Genomic DNA, 26,047 nt, shown 5'->3' on the forward strand with positions numbered 1-26,047 from the left:
CCCTCACCCTTTGCCATCTAGCGAATTTAAAGCTGGGGTAATTTCCCTGCTCATTTCTTCAGTTACACTAGTAATTTTTAAAAAAATAAAAAACTACATTCTCTCACACCTCACTGAATTCAAAACAGAACAAAAATGTCACAATATGAATTTTCAACGTAAATGTATTGTTTACAGGTATAAAGGGCAGAGAAGTCACCAAAAATAGAAAGGAGTTGCTTGGTAAGGAAAGCAGATTCCTTGGTTTCTGTTATCTGACCTTTGCCCTGGAGTCAGGTTTAGGCACAAGCCTGTCCCTCAGTTAAGCCCCAGACTGAGAGGCCACCAAAACAGTACACATCCAAAACCACTACATTAACCCTAAAGAGCACTTTTTGAAACAGAAATAAAGAAAATACAACAGAATAGAGAATCCAAAATAAAGCCCCGTCTACATGACCAATGAGTCTATGACAAAGGAGGCGAGAACATGCAATAGGGCAGAGACAGTCTCTTTAATAAACGGTGTTGGGAAAACTGGACAGACATGCGCAAAAGAATGAAACTGGCCTCCTATCTGACACCATCCACAAGAATAAACTCAAAATGGATTAAGCCCTTAGATGTAAGACCTGAAACCGTGAAACTCCTAGAAGAAAGCGTAGGCAGTGAACTCTTTGCCATCGCTCTTAGCGATCTTTTTATGGGTATGTCTCCTCGAGCAAGGGAAACAGAAACAAACACATGGGACCACACCAAACTAGAGCTGTGCACAGTGAAGGAACCACCAATACGACGAAAAGACAACCTACCGAACGAGAGAAGGTCTTCTCCTGAAAGGATTTTTTCTGGAAAACAAACTAGAACGTCAGAGGTGTGCCTCCCAGAATAAAGAATGATAAACTGAAAGGAGCCAATCTGGTAACTCATACTTTTCAAAATATTTCACACAGTTAGACTTTAGAGAACATCACGTATGTAAATGCTCAAACACCTGTTGGACCATGGCCACCTGAAGGCTCCCGGGGACTGTGATGAGAGACGGCTCGGCTAAGCCTCGACCTCAGCCTCACGTTGCCGTCTGTCTCCATGGAATGCCTGCACGCAGACGCAGCTTCCTTTTCTTTTTAATGTAAAAGTATTTATGTGACCAAAGCTTCAGGTGTGGATTTTCTTACGGATCCTATGCTTCAAAGAAATAAGGATGGTAAGAATTCACACCCTGAATTATTCTCTGATACAGAAGATTTCAAATGAAATAGAAAAAGCAGCTTTCAGATTCACACATCCATTTTCTGGAGATAGGAACGTGAGATAGTTTTTGTCTTACTAAATATGGAGCACAAAACATTCAGTTTTCAGTTTTCATTTATCAGTCATGATATGTACAAGAAAAACATTTATACATAGCAACATAAAAAAATAAAATAAAAACTCCATTAAACTACTACATTAAACAAAGGTGAACAAAACTATATAGAAAAAAAGTCATCAATAAAAATTATCAAGTTAACAATAAATACCAATACTTACACAACGTGGACTGTTAGCACAATAAAGGCGACACACAGTCACACAGAGAGACAAAGGCCCCAACTACCAACATAGGATTTTGTCCTAATGCGCCCTCCTCAGTTTGGCCTGGGAAGTCACCAAGCCTAAGCGGTGGGTCTGTCCTCCCTCGCTCCCCCCTCCCTCCCCCTCAGGCCTCCATCCTCTTCACACTGGGGTACCAGTGCAGGAAGCTCCTGGACGTGGCTAACCGGGCAGCAGCTCCCAAGGCAGCAGTGGCAGTACTCCGAGGAATGTAGAATTTCTGAGAAACCTGGTGCTCGGGAGACAAAATCAGAGAGAGCTGCTCCATGGCTCCATGGCTCCTGTCTTTGAACACGGTAAGAGCATGGCTACTAGAAAAATCTTCCTGCTTTAGGCTCTCTGGAGAGCTTTCCACTGCAAAAGAAAGAAAGCACACGTCTTTTTAAGGGGTTCTCACACTCGCTGCCTTCTCTCTCCTGTTCCAGATCTCTGCAACTGTTACAGTCACCTTCCGTGAGGTGTGACGATCACCAATGGCAATCGGGAGGCTGAGATTTAGAAACCAATCAACAAATGGAAAGGAAATGAGGGTGGGGAATCATGCCCTGAGATGAAATAAACTCCTGTCTGGACGAAGGCAAAGAGAGAGAGAGAAATGCTCTCCGAACGAGGAAGGGAAACGTTCTTTCTAGGACATCATCAAACGGGCTGGACACGGTTCCAAGTCCAGCGCAGAGCTCCTAAACTCCCCTGTGCCTCCCTGGGCGCTCTCTACTTCCGGGTGGCCCCAGTCCCAAGTCTGTGCCAGTGTAAACACACAACTGGCCAAGACTGTGGTTGCTATGAAGTTCTAAAAACCAGTTATCAGCCATACGTGATTCTTTAGGGATTAGTTTCGGCTAAGATGAGAGAACCTTTTAGGAATTAAGCAGTACAAACTGGTAGTTGCGGACTAGCCCAGGGATCTGGACTGCACGCGGAGAACAGTCTGATGCTGAGATGTTGGGGTAGGCCAGGTGGTGCTTGGGGCAGGGGCCACTCTGCAGAGTGCATGGCTTGCCGGCCACTTGCCTGCACACCCGACACTGGTGTGGAACAGTACTGAGTGTAAACTGTGGCTGAAAAGCAATGAAAATAAAGAAATAAAAAAGAAGTTAAAAAAACAAGAAAACCTTTGACAACAAAATGAATTGCTGGGAACACAGGTCTCCGAGTTCCGAACGTCCCAGGGGATGCCGGGCGGGCCCACGTGTGCACTCTGGACCGTTCTGCCGAAAGCAGCTGGTCTGCGAGGTGTCTCTTACTGGCCTACAATCAGAGGAGCTGTTGCCAGCATACGGCTTCCTTTAAAAAGCCCTGCCGTAGACAAAGAGAACCCAGGCACACTAAACAACACGCATCGTGTAGTCCACCATAAACGCTCCACAGACGCGTCAGTGTGCTGACTGCATTTTGAAGGCACTGCTCTATACCTTAAAAACACAGATTTTTTAAAAATTCAGAAACAAAGCAGGCATAATCCAACATTTTACTCCCCTCTGCATCTTTAGCAGTAGCTACTACAGTAGCATGTGGTGTAAGTTTCAGACGTTTGTGATGAATTATGTTCAAGGAGGATTTGACAGGTTAGTTTAAAAAGTAAAACTCCAATCATAAAACTAACTGATGCCCGCTGAGGAAAAGAGACAGTGAGTTCTAATGCAATAATGTGGTTTAGCAGGAAGTCTTCCGTGAGCTTAGATATTTAAAGGTATAAAAATATGAAAGCAGGGTCACATGATCAGAAAATTTAAAAGAGCAACAAAACTTCTGCCTCTAGATATGATGTTAATTTAACAAGGACTGAAAACAACAATCACTCCTGCTTTAAGCAGCTGGAGAGCTGGACAAATATAGGAGACAACAGCTTTCAGACCTGAACACCAGGTTTGCAGGACAGAGACCCGGCAGGGAGGGGAACCAAGAGAGCCCTGCCAGTGCCCAGCTCACTGGAAACAGTTTCCAGGCGCAGCACAGGAGGGAGAATCCAAACTGTGTGTGGTCTTCCGGGGCTCAGAAGACAAGAGTCTGAATCGTAGGGAAGGTACCAGTGAGGCAGCTGCAGAAGGAGAAGCAGCTGGAGGTCTACAAGGAGGTCCCTGCAGTCTCGGGCCGAGCAGTGTAAACTTCATAGTGTCTGCCATCCAGTAAAAAATGACCAGTTACGCAAAGACATGGCCTATTATCAGGAGAAAAATCAATCAATCACTAGAGGCTGATTCCAAAAATGATACAGATGACAGAATGCAGAAATGATACATATGCTAGAATCACAAGAAGGGTGTGATAATTGCTGTTATAAGAAGACGCCCGGTTTCCAAGAAGGCAGAGAAAAAAGATGACCATGATGAGGAGAGAAGTGGAAGATATAAAAAAGATCCACACCAAACCTCTAGAAATGAAGAATACAGTTTCTGAGATGAAAAATATATACTAGAAGGGAAAAGAATATATTACACACCGAACAAGGAAAGATTAGTAAGTACCCTTGGAGACACAGTAATAGAAACTATCCAAAATGAAACACGGACAGCAAAGAATGGGAAAAGGAGTGTATTAGTGAGCTGTGGGACAGCATCAAGCGGTCTATCACATGTGTAACATGGAACGGGAGTAAAAGAAGGGGGGAGAGGAGCTGAAAAAACATTTAAAGAAATAATGATTGAAATTCTTCCAGATGAAAACTATAAACTCACAGACCCAAGAAGCTCAACAAACCCCAGGCAGAAGAAATGGGAAGAGAACCACACCAAGGCAACTTATAATCAGACTACTGCAAACTAGTCATATGTCAGAAAATCTCAAAGCATCCAGAAAAAAATACCACATTACAGCAGTTCCCCTCCCCCCTTATCCACAAAGATATATCCCAAGAGCCCCAGTGGATGCCTGAAACCACAAATATTACCGAACATTATATATGCTATTGTTTCCTATACATACATAAGCACCCCTGATAAAGTTTGATTTATAAATTGGGCACAGTAAGAGATTAACAACAATAAGTAATAATAAAATAGAACAATCATAACAACATACTATAATAAAGGTTATGTGAACATGGTGCATATGTGTCTCCTTCTCTCTCATAACTGAGCTAATAACCTGGTGGCTACTAAGTGACTAATGGATGGTTAATGTATACAGTGTGGATATGCTGGGCAGAGATCATTCATTTCTTGGCATGGCAAAGCAGGATGGCATGAGATTTCATTATGCTACTCAGAACAGCATGCAATTTTTTTTTTATCCTCACCTGAGGACATTTTTTCATTTTTTGTTCAGATAGAGTGGGAGGGAGGGAGAAGAAGAGAGAGAGAGAGAGAAACATCGACGTGAAAGGGACATATTGAGTGGTTGCCACCTGCACGACCCAACCAGGGCCAGAGACAAACTGCAACCGAGGTACGCGCCCTTAGTGGGAACCGAACCCGGGTCTCTCTGGACCACAGGCCGACGCTCTAACCGTTGAGCCAAACCAGCCAGGGAACAGCATGCAATTTAAAACTTATTAATTATCTCTGGAACTTTCCATTTAATATTTTCAGGCACAGCTGACCACCGGTAACCGAAATCATGGAAAGAAAACCATGAAAAAGGGAGGACTACTGTAGAGAGGAACAAAAATAAGAATGACAAGACTGTGTTAAAAACAGTGACAAGCAGAGTGACACCTTTTAATGCAATGAAAAATCTGTCCACCTATAACTTAATATCCAAAAATAATAATCTTAAAGAAATGAAGGGAAAAATAAAGACTTTTTGTGATGTACGAAAGCTGAGAGAATACACCAGTAACTGATCAGCACTACAAGAAAATTTAAAGTTCTTCAAGCAAAAAGAAAATAATACCAGATGGAAAGTTGGATTTACAACAGGTATTGGCAAACTACAGCTTGTGGAGCAACTCCAGCCTATCATGTGTTTTTTACATAAAAAACAAGTGTTTACTGGAACATAGCTATGCTCATTCATTTGTGTATTGTCTGTGGCTACTTTGGGGCTATATGACAGGTGAGTATTTGCAACATAGACCATATGGACTGCAAAGCTGAAAATATTTTCTTTCTGGCTCTATACAGAATAGTTTTGTTGTAAAAATCAGGTTTCCTAATTTACACAATAAAATAGAGAACACTGGACATGACAAACAAATGAATAGACAAACAAAAAATTTTCTCATTTTTATTTTTTTAAAGAAAATTGACCATGTAGTAAAAATAGTAAGAATGAATTTTGAGATTTACAACATATGAAGAAGTAAAATATATAACAATAGCTCAAGGTTGGGATGGGAAAAATGGAAGTATGCTATTATAAGGTTTTCATACTACACACCTGATAATTTGAAGGTAATTTAAATATGTAGACTAAATCCTAAAGCAACCATTCAAAAAACAAAACCTACAACAAAGCAAAGAGATGTAACTATTAAGTCAATAAAGAAAAAAATGGAATTATAAAAATATTAAAAAGCAAAGAAAAATAATAAAAGGCATAAGAATAGGAAATATTAGAAATAAAGAAATGGTAGATTTAAATCCAAACATTTTGATTACCACACTAAATTATCTAGCCATTCCAATGAAAAAGATTACTGAATTGGATAAAAAGAAAGACCACATTATACTGCCTATAAGAATTCCACTTTAAATATAAAGAAACAGATAAGTTAAAAGTAAAAAGATAAAAAATAATATACCATGCTAATATGAATCAAAAGAAAGCTAGAGTGACTATATTAATATCACAGGATAGGTTTCAAAGCAAAAAATATTATCATGCATAAAGAGTGAAATTTAATAGCAATAAGTGGATTGATTCATTAATAGGGCATAATAATCCTAATATGTGAGTGTCAAAGTGCCTGAAGCAAAACTTGATAGAACTTAAATGTAAAAAGACAAATCAACAATTATAAATGTAGAGTTCAACAATTCTTACTTAATTGATTAAGCAAAGACAGAAAATATACAAGGCTATAAAAGACTTAAACACTATCCATCAATTTGATGTAATAGGTATCTATAAAATACTTAAGCCAATATCAGACTATACATTGTTCTCAAGTATACATGAAACATTTAAAAAGATAGACCAGCCCTGGTCAGTTTAGCTCTGTGGTTAGAGCTTTGGCCTGAGGACCAAGAGTTTCGGGTTTGGTTCTGATCAAGGGCACAGATCTTGGTTGTGGTTTGGTCCCTGGCCCTGGTCAGGGTCATGCAGGAGGCAACCAATTGGTGTGTCCCTCTCACGTTGATGTTTCTCTCTCTCTCCCTTGCTCTCCCTCTCTCCCCTCCCTCCCACTCTATCTGAAGATAAATGGAAAAATGTCCTCAGGTGAAGATTTAAAAAATAAAAAATATTTTATAAATCAATAAAAAGGAGACAATCCAGTAAAAACTAGCCAATACCCGAACAGGTAATTACTAAAGGAGATATACAGATGGCACATAAGCGCATGAAAAAATGGTCAACATCATTGGAAAATAGGGAAATGTAAATTAAAGCCACAATAAGATACCACAGCACACCCACTAGAATGGCGAAATTAGAAAGGACTGACGATATCATGTATTGGCAAGGATGTGGAGCAATCACAACTTTCATGTGTTGCTAGTATACATACATAATGGTACAGCCACTTTGGAAAACACTTCAGCAGTTCTTAAAAAGTTAAACATGCAGCCACCATGACCCAGCAATTCCACTCCTAAATATGTACTGGAAAGAAATAAAAAACATATGTCTACACAAAGAGCTGTATGTGAACGCTGACAGCATTTTTATTCATAACACCTGGGGAACAGCTCAACAAAGCGTGGTACATTCATACAACGCTACCACTTGCGATAAATAGGAGTACGTTTTTGACACTGGCAACAACTTGAATGAATGTCTGAAACATTTTGCTAAGTGAAAGAAGTCACTTTCTTCTTCACACATAAAATCTACATACTTTATGACTCCCTTAACATGCAATTCTAGAAAAGGGAAAGTAACATGCCAGAAGCCAGCAAGCAGGGGGAGGGAATGACCGCACAGGGACAGGACAAACTTGCAGATGGATGAAAACGTCCCGTATCACGATTGTGGGAGTAGTTATCAAACTGTATACATTTGTCAAAACTCACAGAACTGTATACTGAAAACTGGCAAATTTAACTGTCCGTACACCTGACATCTCCCAAACTGCAGAAGTGTGGCAAAGTGAAAGGGAACCACTGAGCCCAAGACTTGAGACAAATGCTAAAATCAGCAACTTTTCAAATTATGTTCTGAAAAAAATAAGGTTTTTAGCAGTGTGGCGAGCCACTGTTGTCAATTTTATGCACACCTACCTGAACCAGAGTGCCCTTCTGGGGAATCGAGCGCTGCCGGGGTGGACCTGAGAGCTGCTGCCGAGGGCGCCGCCTGCTGTGGCGGAGTCTGGCCGTCCTGAGGCTGCCGCTGGCCCCCTTCGGCCGACTGCTGAGACTGGACGAGAGAGATGTAGAACTCTTCCAGTCTGGGCAAGGTGGGAGAGTCGGAAGGACCGTCTAAGTTTAGTTGCTGCAAAATAAAAAAATGAGACAAAAGCATGAAAAGTAAGTGTTAGTATAATGGAAGAATTAATTAAACCTGTTTTATTTCCTTATTTATAAACAGAAGACAACGATTTTTTAGGTCATAAATAAGTAAAACTAATTTTTAAGAACCTAGATACTCTCTAGAAAAACAAGTCCACTAAGTTAGTGACCATCAATTCAATGCATAAAACACTCACTGGACACACTACGAGCAAACGCAGCACTTACCAAGGGCTGCCGCGCACAGCTGAGGAAGAGGGGCAGGACCTGAGAGCACTCACCAAGTGGTCAGCCAGGCACAGTGCTCAATTATTTGCATATTTCCTCATTTCAACATCAGAATGACCGCTTTGTGGTTAGGTGTTACGTGTTTGTATTACAGACAGCTGGAGTAAGTGATCCAGTGTCAATCAATAAATGACAAGGCAGAGATTTGAACTCGGTCCAGTCTATGTTCTCTGTGCTCAACCACACCAGCTCCCAGGAAGATGTGATCCCTGTCCCCAATGAGCTCATGGTGCTCAGTCAGGGCACAGTGTATGTGCTGCAGCTAGCCATGAAGACAGCTATACCTGCAGCACAGAGCAGTTGAAGAGGCCTCCTAGCAAGAGGTGACACATAATATTAAGGAACCACGGTTTGAGAAAAAAAGATGAACTCCCAAACAGACTGAATTTGGGCTAAGTGAATGGAGTGTCGAATTTTAACACATGAAAGTACAAATTTCGTGATTCACACAAATTGTCCTGCTGTTTTCGGGATGCTTGTAACATAGTTGAGAAACAAGAAACAAATTTGTTGCAGGGTTAGTGTGTCTGCCGAAGCAACATGAAAGAAGGAAACAGGCCTACATGATAGGCCAAATATAGAGCTTATAATCTGTAGCTAAATTATACAAAGATACCTATTCTCTACCTCTAACATAGACATTTAATCAATCTTTCAATTTTAGGCTCAGGATCTTCTTCTGAAGAGATAACTATATTAAGTTCACTGAAATTTTAAAATCAACATACAGTGTATGTACAGTGATACCTCGGTTCTCGAACATAATTCGTTCCAGGAGGACGGTCGAGAACCAAATTGTTCGAGAACCGAAGCAATGAAACCCAATAGGAAATAATGGAAACTGGATTAATTCGTTCCAAGCCCCAGAAAATGCCTATTTACTGGCCTAATTTGTATATAATATGTAGAAAAACATAAGTCTCAACAAGAAATAAAAGTGTACAGTATGTCTAAGGGTTAAATTCAGTGTAAAGCGTGACTCTCTCCACAAAGCATGACTCTCTCTCTGCACTCACACTGATGACGCAAGCAAGGCGCGCTGGGCCGAATGAATGCCATTCGGCTCAACTCGGCTCATCTCGGAAGTTCGAGTTCCAAATATTTGTTCGGATTCCAAGACAAAAGTTTCTCGAATCTCCTGGTCGAATACCGATTTGGTCGAAATCCGAGGCGTTCGAGAACCGAGGTATCACTGTATATGTATTTTACAAAATGTTGAGGGAGGGATCATTAACCAGAATTTTCCTTTCTAAAAATGAAAGCACTTCCTCATGCCTGTGAAAACAACATTCATTTGACATTCACCTTTTGAATGCTGGTTGTTCCAGTATTTTTTTCCTGAGCACCCAGTCCTTCTGGTGTTTGAACTTCTCCTTGCATTCCATTCACAAGGCCTAGAGGCTGACACGAATCGTCCTGTGTATCTCGTGTAGAAAAACACCAATCCTACAGAGAAGAAATTGCAACAGTAAACTGAGCTATAGTGCCTGCCACATGATCCAAACTGGGGATAACTTGGGCAAGGTAAAGGAAAGGAGGCAATGTACATTAAACAAGAAAGGGTACTTAATAGCTTTCCTCCCTGTGTTTTTGATCTATACCCAGTATCCTGAATTCCTCTGCACACACAAATCTCATAAAAACAAATATGACTTATTTGTAGTATTTTCTTCAAAACTGGTTTAATGGCTAGCTATTTTCATGATCATATGGTATTTAAATGCCATAAATTATAAGAAGCACCCTAATTGCAGATATTTCTTTTTTTTCATAACTAGTGGGAAATAAATTAAAATTTAAATATATAGCTTTGGCCGGTTTGGCTCAACGGTTAGAGAGTTGGCCTGTGGTCCAGAGAGACCCGGGTTCGGCTCCCGCTAAGGGCATGTACCTCAGTTGCAGTTTGTCCCCGGCCCTGGATGGGTCGTGTGGGTGGCAGCCACTCGATGTGTCCCATTCATGTCGATGTTTCTCTCTTCCTCTCTCTCCTTCCTACTCTATCTGAACAAAAAATGGAAAAATGTCCTCAGGTGAGGATAAAAAAAAAAAATTAAATATATAGTTTGGACCTCTCAATGCAGACATCCACAAGTATCTTACAAGACTAATGCAACAAAAATAAAATTAGGGAAAGCAGTGTATTTATAAACTCTAAGGTCCTGACCAGATGCTAGTGATGAAACAAAAATCATAATGATTGAAAGGGTAGACGGACACAATAACTTCATGGTTCATTCGTCCCTGCTTCATCCACTCCCCCTCCCTACCACTACTATCCCTGGAAGAGTGCATTTTTCTGAATTATCTTCTGATAAATCATTTTGAATCACAGAATGTACAGCTTTCTTGAGGTGAGGACAACTGCATTTACATTTCCTGTCTTCAGTAGTGATTCACTTTCTGTTTTCTCAAGGATCTAACCTTCTCTGGCATTTCTTTATATGACAGGTAAGGCTTTCCGTGGGAGGCAGCATCGCCTCCTTTTCCCATTTTAGCTCGCAAAGGTAACCAGTTCTCATCCCAAATATCATCACCTATGGTCACTGACTCCAGGCATGGCATTCCAGTGGGGATCTCATCCTAGAACATATCAGAAGACAAAGAAAAGCTTTAATTTAGGTTTCGGTATGAGCACATTTTAAAATTTAGGTTTATAATATTTTCCTGACTCCAGGTAAAGATGGCAGTTTGAATACACAGTTTATTATTCCCTCCCTCCTGGAACATCACCAAATAAAATAAAAATATTTAAGGCATAAATTGATGGTCAAAGAGAACAGAAGAGCAGAAAACACCATCCACATTCTGGATGCGGGCAGGCACACACATGACAGCTGATTAAGCAGTCCTGAGAAAAGCTACCTTAGAGTGGGAAAAACTGAGAAGAAACCCAAATTTACACCGCTGATACCACAGGAGTGCAGGACCTGGCACACAAGATGGTTGGAAGTGAGGGGGAAAGTGGAAATGAAAACAAAAGCACTGCTGGAAGTCTGAGTGAGAAGCAGTTAGAGCCTGGCGGGTGTGGCTCAGTGGACTGAGCATCGCCCCAAGGCCTGAGAGGTCCTGGTTTGATTCCTGGTCAGGGCACATGCCCGGGTTGTGGCTTGATCTCCAGTAGGGGGCGTGCAGGAGGCAGCCGATCGATGTTTCTCTCTCTCAATCAATGTTTCTATCTCTCTCTAAAAAAATCAATAAAAACATTTACACACAAAAAAAGAGGTCGTTACAAAATTGATACAGAGAGAAGACTAATGGTTGCCAGAAGGGAGAGGGTTGGGGGACTGGGTAAAAAAGATGAAGGGATTAAGATGTACAAATTGGTAGTTACAAACAGTCATGGGGATGTAAAGTATGGGAATATGGTCAATATTATTGTAATAACTGTGTATGGTGCCAGGTGGGTACTGGAACTATCAGGGGGAACACTTTGCAAAATGTATGATTGTCTAACCACTAGGCTGTACACCTGAAACCAATACAAAACAATACTGATAGTAAAATGAAATTGAAAAAATAAAAAACAAACAAAAAAATAGCAGCAGCAGTCAGATCACGAAATTCTGCCCACCCCAGCTCAAGGAGCCAGGAAACAAGTCTTCCTCCTTCCAGAACACCAGAGGGTCTTCTGAGAGTAAACTGAGGGTGGAGCACAAAACTCCATGTGTTAAAATCGACAGGACGTACATCAAAAGAAAGTCAATTTTACTGTATGCTGAAAGAAACATTAACACGAAAGAAAAGAGAAGTGATGCAGGGAAGGAAAAATCACCGTAACATACTACTTCGCTGTGAATAGCATTTACAGAGTCGTAACAGTATAAACACTGAATGGTGAGCTCGCAGTTTGATGACCATATTAGTGGGATGGTAGGCAAAAAAGTATGTTTGTGTGTGGTGGGGGGAGTCCATACATACATCCTTAAAACTGAAAAGTCAAGAAATAACAACATAAGCACATTATTTAAAGAAAGAAATAGAGGTAAATTCCAAAAGCAGCAGCTAAAAGAGATGGAAATGATTACTCTGTGAAACAGGAAATGTAGGGGGAAGAGTTATGTGTACATAAACATTTGACTAAACTAAAAATATGTCCCCCAAAAGAGTTGTCAGCATTTTTCCTGATGGGTTTTCCTAATACTGTTTCTCAAGACTAGTTTCTAATCACTGCACAATCCTTGAAGGCTGCTCAGAGCTGCGGGACAGTGGGACAGGAGCTGATACACCAACCCAGATAAGGCCCTCTCCTGTGACCAAGGCCACGCGGCTTCCACTTGGGTCCTGGTGACTGCTGAGGGGAGCCTGTAACTGGTCTGTGGGAGACGTTCTGACCGCACAGAAAGCAGCAGTTCGGCTTCAAGAGATGTGTCATTCCAGCCCCCTTCACTCGCGGATTATCTGTGTTACTACATTTTCAAAAACTATCCTCCTCCTACCTCATTTTCCTCCTTCAGGTCCTTTAGCTCTGGGACGGAGCACTTTGCCTCTTCTTCACAGCTCTTGTCTTGGGTTTTCGAAGAGCTGAATTCAGAATCCTTCAATGGCTTCGACTCATATTTGAGGTCAATGACAGCCTTTTCATCATTAATATCTTGCTAGTAGATATGAAAGATAAATTATTTTATTTTTTATACTAATGCTGTTTCCAAAATCTACATGTCTATATTTGGGGGCAAGGGAAGGGGTTTGCTACAATTCACACAAATACTACATTATTTTCTGACTTTGTTCATGATCCCCCAACTTGCCATCCTGCCAGGCTGGTTCAGGCCAAAGGACATTTATTTAGCACATATTATGAAATGTGAACAGCATGGCTCTGTGGGTTTAAAGATGAACGCAACTGGTCCCAGCTCCGAAAGAACTCAAATATAGCAGGAAGACACGCAGTCAGATAATCACAGTACAACCATGGGTGCAGAGCCCTCACAGAGACAGGACCAAAATATTATCAGGGAAGGAGGATCTTCTGAGAAGATGTAATGAAGGATTTATCACAAACTGTCAGATGCTTGAAAGAAGAGAAGGAATTATAGGGTACTAGGTGTATAGAGGTTGGTGTATGTGTATGTGTCTGTGTGTAGTATATGGAAGTATTGATAAAATATAGGCCGGATGGAATAGGGGACTTTTAAAACTTCTCTCTTCTGCAGAAAAGTTGGCTTTATTTCATTTTTAGGACTGAACTATGATTATTTGAAGACATCAATAGAGTGATGATAGGATATTCTAGAAATTTTAAAGGTTAAATTCAATTCACTATTTAAGAATCAGGAAATAAAATTGTTCTAATCAAGTAATAATGACTAAGAAAAATTCAGGCTTCAGAAAGACGAACAAGCCCAGTTAATTTTAATGTGAACTAGAAATAGAAAATCCTGATACTGCTTTAAACATGGGGCAGTAGACGTTCACACATATTCTCGAAGCCAGGCTCCCAGCCGCCAGATGGCCTTTCCTTCCTCTCTTCTAATAACTAGTGTCTACTAGAAAATACAATCATATCAATAATTTAAAGTCACCTATTTAAAACATACACAAAATAGTATTTTCATATTTTATTCAAAGAAAATAAGCCTTGTTGTGTAAAAACAACACACCCCTTTTTGGCACTCCAGCTGAACAAACCCTCTGTTCTTAGCCCAGTACTTGCTGGCGTAAGGACTGTAAGACTCAAAGGACATGTTTACCTGTTCACCGGTGGAAAATCTTTTAAATTCTTACTGTGTGTGTCACTTATATGTAAGGTGGGGGGTATGAAAGTACTAACCTGGTGAAGTGGTTGTGAAGATAAATTAACTAGTATGTGAGCACTTTCCACAGCGCCTGCCACACAGAGTGCGTTCAATACATGTTGCCAGTACTATTTTATTTTTATTACTGCTACTGGAATAGTAACATGTTTACTGCTGTGGGGGGAGCTGCTGGAAGCTGCTGAAAGGTTCACAGAGGGAGTTAAGATGAGAACACGGGAGAAGCATCTGAGCAGTGCCAGCACCGGCGGGTGCAGGTGGAGGCAGGTGGAGGCCAATCCCCCCAGGGCAGACTGGAAGTGAGTGTGTGAGAATTCGGGGGCAGGTGGAGGCTAATCCCCCAGGACAGACTGGAAGTGAGTGTGTGAGAATTCGGGGGCAGGTGGAGGCTAATCCCCCAGGACAGACTGGAAGTGAGTGTGTGAGAATTCGGGGGCAGGTGGAGGCCAATCCCCCCAGGGCAGACTGGAAGTGAGTGTGTGAGAATTCGGGGGCAGGTGGAGGCTAATCCCCCAGGACAGACTGGAAGTGAGTGTGTGAGAATTCGGGGGCAGGTGGAGGCCAATCCCCCCAGGGCAGACTGGAAGTGAGTGTGTGAGAATTCGGGGGCAGGTGGAGGCTAATCCCCCAGGACAGACTGGAAGTGAGTGTGTGAGAATTCGGGGGCAGGTGGAGCCCAATCCCCCCAGGGCAGACTGGAAGTGAGTGTGTGAGAATTCGGGGGCAGGTGGAGGCTAATCCCCCAGGACAGACTGGAAGTGAGTGTGTGAGAATTCGGGGGCAGGTGGAGGCCAATCCCCCCAGGGCAGACTGGAAGTGAGTGTGTGAGAATTCGGGGGCAGGTGGAGGCTAATCCCCCAGGACAGACTGGAAGTGAGTGTGTGAGAATTCGGGGGCAGGTGGAGGCCAATCCCCCCAGGGCAGACTGGAAGTGAGTGTGTGAGAATTCGGGGGCAGGTGGAGCCCAATCCCCCCAGGGCAGACTGGAAGTGAGTGTGTGAGAATTCGGGGGCAGGTGGAGGCCAATCCCCCAGGGCAGACTGGAAGTGAGTGTGTGAGAATTCGGGGGGGCAGGTGGAGCCCAATCCCCCCAGGGCAGACTGGAAGTGAGTGTGTGAGAATTCGGGGGGGCAGGTGGAGCCCAATCCCCCCAGGGCAGACTGGAAGTGAGTGTGTGAGAATTCGGGGGCAGGTGGAGGCCAATCCCCCCAGGGCAGACTGGAAGTGAGTGTGTGAGAATTCGGGGGCAGGTGGAGGCCAATCCCCCCAGGGCAGACTGGAAGTGAGTGTGTGAGAATTCGGGGGCAGGTGGAGGCCAATCCCCCAGGGCAGACTGGAAGTGAGTGTGTGAGAATTCGGGGGCAGGTGGAGGCCAATCCCCCCAGGACAGACTGGAAGTGAGTGTGTGAGAATTCGGGGGCAGGTGGAGGCCAATCCCCCCAGGGCAGACTGGAAGTGAGTGTGTGAGAATTCGGGGGCAGGTGGAGCCCAATCCCCCCAGGGCAGACTGGAAGTGAGTGTGTGAGAATTCGGGGGGGCAGGTGGAGCCCAATCCCCCCAGGGCAGACTGGAAGTGAGTGTGTGAGAATTTGGGGGCAGGTGGAGGCCAATCCCCCCAGGGCAGACTGGAAGTGAGTGTGTGAGAATTCGGGGGCAGGTGGAGGCTAATCCCCCAGGACAGACTGGAAGTGAGTGTGTGAGAATTCGGGGGCAGGTGGAGCCCAATCCCCCAGGGCAGACTGGAAGTGAGTGTGTGAGAATTCGGGGGCAGGTGGAGGCTAATCCCCCAGGACAGACTGGAAGTGAGTGTGTGAGAATTCGGGGGCAGGTGGAGCCCAATCCCCCAGGGCAGACTGGAAGTGAGTGTGTGAGAATTCCTACAGGAGGAAACACGACTGAGGCGCAGGGTTAAACCAGCAATTAGTGAGAGACATAGGTGACTGTGAAGACCGTTTCCTAGGTTTGGAAAGCCTCATCTATAAAATAAAGATTGTTACAGTAATTATGTCACAGGGATTTTATGAAGATTAAATAATATATCGTCCTTCAAGTTCTATTTATGATATTTAGCATATAGTAAGTTCTAATTAATGTTGACAATAAAAAGAATTATAATCATATTTGCAAAAACCTATTACCGGGGTATATAAATCACTTTCTTTTGACTGTGGACTTATCTCTTGGTCTTCATTAAAATAGTGGCGCTGGGAAGGACAACCCAGTTCTGTCAAGACAGCGTCCTCTGGTCCCGTGCTGGATTTAGTGTATAAAGCTAAGGGGTTGAGTTCACTAAAACCCTAGGATTAAATAAAGAAGAAAAGGTTTAGTTACTCAGAGAAAAGAGGAAAAGTTTGCACTTCATAATTTTCAAATGTTGTGGAAATGTATTCTCTTCTAAAATTTAATGGTTAAAACAATTTCTATGTTGAAAGTTTTTCCTAGTCATAAAAATTATCAACATCAATATAAATGGTGATGCAGACATTGTTATCAATAACTGCAAAAGAAGAGAGTGCTGTTCTTCTCCAAGAACACCTGAGAGAATTATACTTCAGGGTACATTCCTAACCAATTACTTAAAATATAAGTATTTGCAGTCTAAAAGGCAGTAAGCAAATGCAGTTTTGTGGTCATCTGAAAACAGAGAGACTGTTCCGCATTAAGAAGGCAGGAACCTGCCACGTATCTCTAAGACTAAAGAATATATCAAATAACCTTCTGTGTTCAATTCTCTTTATCCTGAAGTGTTGAGATTAAATAAAACATATTATAAAATACTGCTCCACCTTAGAAGGGACATTTTCTCGGCATACAATAGCATGGCCCTCTGTTCTCAAGACATGATGGAAATAGACGTCTTCATTTGAGGATGTGTCACACAGAAAAAGGTTAAGGATTCCATCTATGTATTCATCCACTACCCCCACTAATGGCTTCAAACCACACAACTTCTGGAACTGCAAAATAGCTCTGGATGTCCAGTATTCCTGAAAGATAATCAAGATAGGAGATTCACATGATAAATTCAAACATGAATTACAGTAACCATAGGCAAAAATGAATTCCTGATGAACTAAAGATTTTAGTGGAAAAATAAAACTACAAAAGTACTTGAACAACACATTGGAGGATATTTATGATTTGTGGATGAGAAATGTCAGAATAAAGGAAAAATAATAAAAAACGTGATTGTAGAAAAAAAATTTTATTTGGTGAAAAACTTTCATTTTCAGACATAATTCAAAAGGGGGAGGGGGTGGGAAGAGATAAATCAAAGAACTTATATGCATAACCAATGGACACAGACAATAGTGTGGGTAAGGCAGGAGGGGGGCGGGAGCAGGGAGGAAGGGGTCAATGAGGAGAAAAAAGAGGAGACATCTGTAATACATTCAACAGTAAAGATAAGTTTAAAAAGATAAAAAAAAGCCCTGGCCAGTTTGGCTCAGCGGTTAGAGCATCGGCTCGAGCATCGGCTCGTGGACCAAAGAGTTGCAGGTTCAATTCTGGTCAAGGGCATGTACCCCGGTTGTGGTTTGCTCCCTGGTCCGTAGTGCGGAGTCAGCCAGTCTATGTGTTTCCTTCACAGTGATGTTTCACCCCCCCCCCCCCTTATCTGAAGATAAATGGAAAAATATCCTTGGGTAAGGATTTAAAAAAATAAAAAAGGAAAAGAAATGCTGTAGGACAATGAAATGCTAGGAAAATTCTGGGACATGTGGAATAGGGAAACTGAAGCAGGAAGGTTAAAGCCAAAAAGCTTTGCAGGGCCTATCTATCTTGAGAACAAAGGATTAAAACCTCTCCTCACAGAAGAATGCAGGAGAGGAGGGGAAAAGGGAGGGGGAGAAGGGGGGGGGGGGAGGAGGAGGAGGAGGAGGAGGAAGAGGAGGAGGAGGAGGAGGAGGAGGAGGAGGAGGAGGAATCAGAGACCACTTAGCACAAATCATCCTGAAGTTGTGAGAACAGCAGGGAGGAGGAGAAAAGAGGAGTATAAACAACAAAAGCCAGGTACTTCCCATAAATTGTGGCAAAGCCGTGGCAAAGCCATAACAAAGCGAAGGGGAGACCTATAGAGTTCATCTGTGCCAGGATATTTAGCAGAGGAATTTTTAAAAAACTTATAGACAGAAGATATATAAGGCAGAAACCCCTCACCTCACTGGCTCTTCAGATTAGCTGAGAGCCTGGCTATGCTTCACAAAGCAGATGTATAGGTTTTTTGCTTTGCTTAACAAATGTGCATGCTTTCATTTTTTAATAAATTCACTTGCTTTAGTGTTTTAATAAATATACTTCGTAATGCAATCAAGGTCTCTCCTATAAATTCATTTATATGAGAAGATGAGGATTGAGGTTGGGGACAGTCCACTCCCTCTGACTCAGGGGGCTGTCCAATAAACACCTCTCTGGTGTCTGTGAGAGGTGCCTGTCACAGTAAGATTACTGGATCTGTCCTCTTACAGAAATAACTAAAAATTCTAGATAAAATATTTTTTAAATGTGTCCAAAAAGTTCAAAAAATGATAACAGAGGAACAAATTATTAAACCAAAATTAAAGAGAAAGTGGGAACTAGTTTTGCCTTAAGGGTATCTGCTAATCCAGGCAAATCTCAATTTTGGTTCTGATGCTCTCACAGGTCAAAGGGAACAGAAACCAAAAACCCATGGTGGGGAGTGGAGAGAACTCTCCTTCATTCAGCTGAGCCCCTGTAGGGGTACACATTCAGGATAAGAGGAAAAAGAAACTAATCGTCTTCACATGGATCTACAGCTCGATTTTCACATCACCTGGGGGGTACACAAATCCTCAATTAACAAGGTTCCCTACTGGTACTATTCCTAGGTGCCTGGCAGAGTGAATAAATCTCTCCGGAGGTAGGCAATATCAGCCTGTATTATTCAACCATTCTGAATTAATTTTTCAAAGACAATGAGCAGTACATAGGCAAAGATAAAAAACATACAAAGAGCCCTGGCTGGTCTGGCTCAGCAGTTGGAGCGTCGGCCTGCGGTCCAGGGAGACCTGGGTTTGGTTCCCGCTAGGGGCATGTGCCTCAGTTGTGGTTAGTCCCCGGCCCTGGTTGGTCGTGCGGGTGGCAGCCACTCGATGTGTCCCTTTCACGTCAATGTTTCTCTCTCTCTCTCTCTCTGTTCCTCTCTCTCCCTCCCACTCAACCTGAAAAAAAAAAAAGGAAAAATGTCCTCGGGTGAGGATAAAAAAACAAACAAACATACAAAGAAACAACAAATCACAAGAACAAGAAGAAACAACAGCCCTGGCCGGTTTGGCTCAGCGGTTAGAGCATCGGCCTGCGGTCCAGAGAGACCCAGGTTCGGTTCCCGCTAAGGGCATGTACCTCAGTTGCAGTTTGTCCCCGGCCCTGGTTGGTCGTGCGGGTGGCAGCCACTCAATGTGTCCCTTTCATGTCGATGTTTCTCTCTCTCTCTTCCTCTCTCTCCCTCCCACTCTATCTGTGCAAAAAATGGAAAAAAAATGTCCTCGGGTGAGGATAAAAAAAAAAAAAAGAAGAAACAACAATCCTCAAAAACTTTAGATATTTGAATTTTTTTTTTTTTTTATCCTCATCCGAGGACATTTTTGCATTTTTTGTACAGACAGAGTGGGAGGGAGAGAGAGGAAGAGAGAGAGAGGGAAACATCGATGTGAAAGGGACACATCGAGTGGCCGCCACCCGCACGACCAACCAGGGCCGGGGACAAACTGCAACCGAGGCACATGCCCTTAGCGGGAACCAAACCCGGGTCTCTCCGGACCGCAGGCGGACGCTCTAACCGCTGAGCCAAACCGGCCAGGGCAGATATTTGAATTTTTAGATGAATTATAAAACAACTAAATTTACTCTACTTAAAAGTAAAACAAACCAAAAAAACATTAATTTGAGCCCGGCCGGTGTGGCTTAGTTGATTGAGCGCTGTCCCATGGACTGAGAGGTCCTGGTTTGATTCCCAGTCAGGGCACATGCCTGGGTTGTGGGCCCAATCCCCAGTGGGGGGCATACAGGAGGCAGCAAATCGATGTTCTCTCTCATGGGTGTTTCTATCCCTCTCTCCCTCTCCATTCCTCTCTAAAAATCAATTAAAGAAAAAAAAAAAAAAGAGCTAAGAAACTTAGAAATGTCTAACTAAATCTATATGGATGTCATAATTTTATGAAGTCACTTTCTTGAGGGGTTAAAAAGTGTAACATTAATTACACAACAAAAATAGATCAGAAAATAAGATTAAAGAAGTTAAAGTGTTCTAATGTCCTTGCATTATTACACACATATATGTTGCCTTTCCTACACTGATCACTAAAATAAGATAGTGTTAATGAGGAAAATAATTTTTAAAATCTTGTCAAAATAAGGCAGGCAAGGTGAGAAGAAGAAAGTCTAGGTAAGCTAGTGAGTTTTCACTAGGGCCTGGGTTCCGCCCAGTGCTTGCCAAGTTTAGTCATCACCTACCGCTCTGGGCAGACTGTGTATCCTAATTCTGGAATTCCCCGTCTGTGGCTCCCTCCCTGCATGTATTTCCCCCTAACTTCTGGCTGTTCTGCCAGTCCCAAGCAATGTCCTCTAACTCTTCAAACCAACAAGGCTTTCGACTGGGGAGTGACCTCAGGAAAGAAACTAAAAGATTCCTCATCTTACCTACCACAGTTTGACTTCCAAGGGCAGACTTCTGCTTTTCTGCCTCCTTTGGATTTTGTCTACAAGAGGTAAGTCACCATGCTACTCCTCTATTGCTACTCTGCCATTATCAATTGCATTAACTTTTTTCAAAACCATAAAAAAGAAATAAAGTAAGATGCATTCATTTAACTGAAAACATTTACTGAGTGCCTGGCCATTGTGGCTCAGTGGAATGAGCATCATCCCATGGACTGAGATGTCTCCTTTGATTCCTGGTCAGGGCACATGCCCAGGTTGTAGGCTTGATCTCCAGTAGGGGGCGTGCAGGAGGCAGCCAATGGATGTTTCTCTTTCAATCTATGTTTCTCTCTCTCCCTACCTCTCTCTCTAAAAAAAATCGGTAAAAACACACACACACACAAAATAAAAACATTTACTGAGCACCTACCATGTACCAAGCACTGACTTATGTACTAGTGATCTAGTGAAGAAGATAATGTCCCTGATCTCAGAAGCTAACACTTTTGTATGTGAACAAGTAATTAAGATAATACCAGATAGTGTTATGAAGATAAAATAAAGTGACAAATGATGGAAGTGGAAGGATACACTTTAAATTGGCTGGTCAAGGAAGTCCTTTTTGGAGAAATAACATTTGGGCTTAAAACTGAATGACAAGAAGGAGTCAACCTTGGAATTCTTTGCATAAAACTATTCCATTGATCAGAAGGGGCAAAGCCCTAAGGCCAGAAGCAGTTTAGGAAGGAAATAAGAAAACAAAACAAAAAGAACCAATTAATGGTAGCAATCTGGCTCAGGTGAGAGTAATGAACATTGGCTACAAGTGGGTTACAAATTTAGCCCTGAGCTTCCTGATGTAACTAGTAAAAAAAGAAATCTAGCCAGGGCTAAAATGCACCCTAGAAAACAATCCTGAATACTGACTTTCACAAAAACCATACTCTGCATACAATATTTATAATACTAAAAAATCAGAAGGATACTGAATGTCTAACAAAAAAGGAATAAACAGGTTATAATGCACATTTACCTAATATATTACTGTGAATCTATTAAAATGGAAAACTGTCCGGCCGGTGTGGCTCAGTGGTTGAGCGTCAACCCATGCACCAAGAGTCTGCTGGTGCGATTCCTGGTTAGGGCACATGCCCAGGTTGTGGGCCCAATCCCCAGTGAGGGGCATGCAGGAGGTGGCCAACTGATGTTCTCTCTCATCGATGTTTTCATCTCTCTCTCCCTTCTTCTCTAAAATCAATAAAGAAAAAAGAATTTTAATAAAATAAAATGGAAAACTATAACATAAACATGTTTATACTATACTGCTGAGTGAAAACATGAACTATGTAATAATGGGATTACATTTTTTATGTAATTACTATTTTATGTAACTCTCAAAAGTCAACAAAAATCCTCACCCCCAACAACCAATAAGCTAAACTGAAAGAAACATATATCAAATTTCTAAATTTAATGTTTGAGAGGTAGAATTATAGGTAATGTTTTTTCTTTTTCTTTCCTCTTTCCTGTGTTTTTTAGGATTAAAAGGAATGTTTAAGGATAAACAAATCCATGTGTATGTAAGCAACTGATAAGTTATTTAGACAAATATGGTATAATATGTATGGCATGCATAATGAAGAGTTCTGAGGGAAAAACAGAGTTAGGTACATAATTGTAACTATGTAAACAAATATTAACTACATGGATGAAAACACCTCCTACTTCATCCCACTACAATCATCTCCCACAAAGATATGACTAGCGAATTCTTTAAAAAACACAGTTCCCTATGTATACCCTTTAGTTGCTCCCCAGCATCTAAAGGATAACAATCAGCCCTGACTGGCTTGGCTCAGTGGTTAAGAGTGTTGGCCTGCACACCAAAGGGTCACAGGTTCGATTCCCATCAAGGGCATGTACCTGGGTTACAGACTTAATCCCTGGCCCCGGTCTGGGTCCTTTGGGAGGCAACCAATCGATGTGTCTCTCTCACATGGATGTCTCTCCCTCTCGCTCTCTCCCCCCCTTACTCCCTCCCTTCCACTCCATCTAAAAAAATCAATGGAAAAATATCTTTAGGTAAGGATTACAAAAAATAAATAAAAACAAAAGTAAAGGACAACATCCAGATTCCTGAACATGAATACAGATCTCCACCTTAGGTTCCTGTCTATTTCTCTGACATCATTTGTCATGCACCAACTCCAGCTCATCCTGTATTATATAGCCAAACAGAGCCACTTCAGTCTTCTCAAATTTGAGATATTTTACGCTACTCTAATTTTGCCTGAAATGTCTTCTCTTTTTTGTCCAGTTATAGTCTTAATCTTCCTTCATAGTTCCACTTGAATGCCACCTGTATTATGGGGCCTTCCCTGATTACCCTGAACAGAGATGTACACCCTTCCATGTACACCTCTACCATATACAGCAAAAACCTCTATAGCAAATATGACACAGTACAATTATTTTTACCTACATGTATGTCTTCTGATTTCTTTGACGGCTCATTCCATGTTTTACTTTGTATCCTGAGAACCTAAAACTGTTCTTGGCATTACATTTTCTGATTAAGGGGAAAACAAGCAAACATACCTCCACTGGTCTCACCCAAGCCAAAGAACAAGGGATGGCCTGAGCTGGAAGCTTTGTGTAGCAGCACCTGCAATAGATAATCAAATATATGAATATTTAATCATATATATATTTTTTTATCCTTACCCAAGGACATTTTTCCAATTTTTTTCAGATAGAGTGTGAGGAGGAGAGAGGGAGAAGGGGGGGAGAGAGAGAGAGAGAGAGAGAGAGAGAGAGAGAGAGAGAGAGAGGGAGAGAAACATCCATGTGAAAGGGACACATCGAGTGGTTGCCACCCACATGACCCAACCAGGGCCGGGGACAAAGTACAACTGAGGTACGTGCCCCTAGCAGGAACCGAACCTGGGTCTCTCTGGACCGCAGGCCAATGCTCTAACCACTGAGCAAAACAGGCCAGGGCTTTAATCATGTTTTAAAGCGGCATGTTATAAACTTTCTTATCAATTTCTCGATTTTAGCTATTCACTCCATTTCAGCATTTTTAAATGTCTTACACTTTAAAGCAATCTAAGAAATAAAATTATAAAATATAGTTTTAAAAACCATGCAATTAAAATATAGGTAGGAATAGTGTAAGCTTCATGCTATGTAAATGCCATTCTTAGAATAACCCAAAGACTCTTAATAAGAGGTTGAAATTTAGTCTTACTCAGTGTCACAGTCATGTGAAAGAAGACACAAGAGATTATAATCCAACTGTAAAAGTAAATGGCCATCAGCCAAATCTGCACTCAGGAGAAAGAGGGATGGTAAGCAGGGAAGGACAGAGGGAGAAGGCAAGAGAGAACAAAGAGCAATCCTAACCCGCAGAGCTTCGTCACTATGACTCAAACATAATCACCCTTATTAAATCTAACTCACTTGAGGAATCGCAGGGAGGACTTCTGAACAGTTCCAATATTCCCAAAGTCTGGGTAGAACACTTCAACTTCCTGTTTCCCGAGGACTCGATGGATAATTACTCGATACCACCACTTATCCTCAGAAATCCTTACACAACAGAGATGTCCCGGCTGGATAAAATATTCAGGCATGGCGTATCGATCAGAAACCAGTTGGTTAGAATAACAGCGCCTGTTGAATTCCGTAATACGGAAACCCACAGGGGAAGAACAATTAACGATCAATTATATTAGTGTATCAAGAGCAAGAAAGTCTGGGCAAAAAGCAAAGAAAAAAACCCTCCCTTTTTCTGATTTATTAATACCGATTAGTTTAATTTTCCTTTTTCTTATCTAAATCCCTTCTCTTCATCAACAAACATCTTTACATAGAAAATGTATACACTCATTTTATCTCACATTCTCTGCTGAAGAATGCAATCGAACTTCATTCCCCAAACTTCCTAAAATGGCATGTTAATTCCCAAGTCCAAGAGCCTTTCTCCTCAGCTCTCAGTATACTTATTCTCTCTGCAGAATCTGATCCTGTCCAACTTAGCCAAGACACTCTTTTCTCCTACTACTTCCTTGTCCATAGTTATTCCTTTATTGGCTCTTAATCGCCTTAAAAGTTTGGGTTCTCTGGGGGCTTATCTCTAGGGAGTGTAACATCTGAAGAGCTCAGGCTTTGAAACCAGTAATCTCAGTCCACATCCTGACTCCATCATTTACTAGCTGTGTGATTGATCTTTCTGTGCTTCAGCTGACTTGTTGAAAACAGGGATGGTGATGAGCTTTACTTACAATATGTGAATGTTTAGCACAGAGTTCAAATATAGCAAACACCCAGATATCAACTACTTATTATCCTTGCTGTATAACGTGTTACATCCATTTTCATATCTTATACTACTATTGATAAATTGATGACTCCCATCTGTCTTTAGACCCTGTATCCCTTTTCAAGATTAGTAAAGACAGAAGCAGATATTTTAAAAATCCAACGTCCTTCTATTAAGCGAGATATTAGAGACCTGCAAAATGTAAAATAATGCCACTCTTGTGTGAGGAGACGTAATGAAGGAGGAAAAGTAAAAGCCCCAAAAGATAATTTACCAAAAAATCATTATTTTCATAAAAATGTTATTTATATTCACACAAATGAATTTACCATTATTTTTAAACAAAAGATATTTTTAGCCCTGGCCAGTTTTGCTCAGTGGTTGGAGCATAGGCTTGTGGACCAGAGAGTCCCGGGTTCAGTTCCCACTAAGGGCATGCACCATAAAAACAAAAAACAAAACAAAAAAACCAAAAGATATTTTTAAAATTTTGCAGTTTTAATTTCTCTATGCTAAATATCAATAAACAAAAGCTCTCTTGGGTCCTTAATTTTTAAGAGTCCTGAGGCCAAAATGTGTGAGGACTGCTGATTTAGAATGAGATGTATAAAAACACAGTGAAAACAACAGACTCCTACCGCATTTCAATCATCATGTCTTCAAGTAACTCTGATGAATCCCTGCTATAGATCTGGATGTAGAATTGACTAGGAGAGATGATATACTCCACAAAAACTCCCACGAGGGTACTGGTATCCAACGGTGGCAGCCGGCATAATTTCTTGTCCCAGACAGCATCTGGTGGGATATCATGATTTGCCATTGCCAGGTTGAGCTGTGATTTGTCAATTTCTAACTGCTACAAGTCAAAAAAGAAATCAAAGAAGCCACCATAAATCTTT

At 41.7% G+C, this 26,047-nt stretch overlaps 1 protein-coding gene across 3 annotated transcripts in view; it reads right to left on the reverse strand.

Annotated features, from left to right (window-relative positions):
* Positions 1-1,681: 1,681 nt before the first annotated feature.
* Positions 1,682-26,047, reverse strand: part of TDRD5 (tudor domain containing 5) — a 51,629-nt gene continuing 27,263 nt past the window's right edge. For 2 of the 3 annotated variants that reach the window (XM_036273211.1, XM_036273210.1), the window contains exons 8-16: positions 25,784-26,004; positions 24,284-24,496; positions 23,420-23,486; positions 16,951-17,151; positions 16,303-16,461; positions 10,833-10,991; positions 9,717-9,857; positions 7,896-8,106; positions 1,682-1,929 (exon numbers count right to left, since the gene is read on the reverse strand). In XM_036273211.1, coding sequence (XP_036129104.1) covers positions 1,682-1,929; positions 7,896-8,106; positions 9,717-9,857; positions 10,833-10,991; positions 16,303-16,461; positions 16,951-17,151; positions 23,420-23,486; positions 24,284-24,496; positions 25,784-26,004 — 1,620 coding nt within the window. Of the gene's footprint in view, positions 1,930-7,895; positions 8,107-9,716; positions 9,858-10,832; positions 10,992-12,847; positions 13,007-16,302; positions 16,462-16,950; positions 17,152-23,419; positions 23,487-24,283; positions 24,497-25,783; positions 26,005-26,047 lie in introns of all 3 variants that reach the window. The other variant, XM_036273209.1, reaches the window with a different exon arrangement.

The sequence above is a fragment of the Molossus molossus genome, unplaced genomic scaffold, assembly GCF_014108415.1.
Source record: "Molossus molossus isolate mMolMol1 unplaced genomic scaffold, mMolMol1.p scaffold_m16_p_20, whole genome shotgun sequence".
Taxonomy (NCBI): Eukaryota; Metazoa; Chordata; class Mammalia; order Chiroptera; family Molossidae; genus Molossus; species Molossus molossus.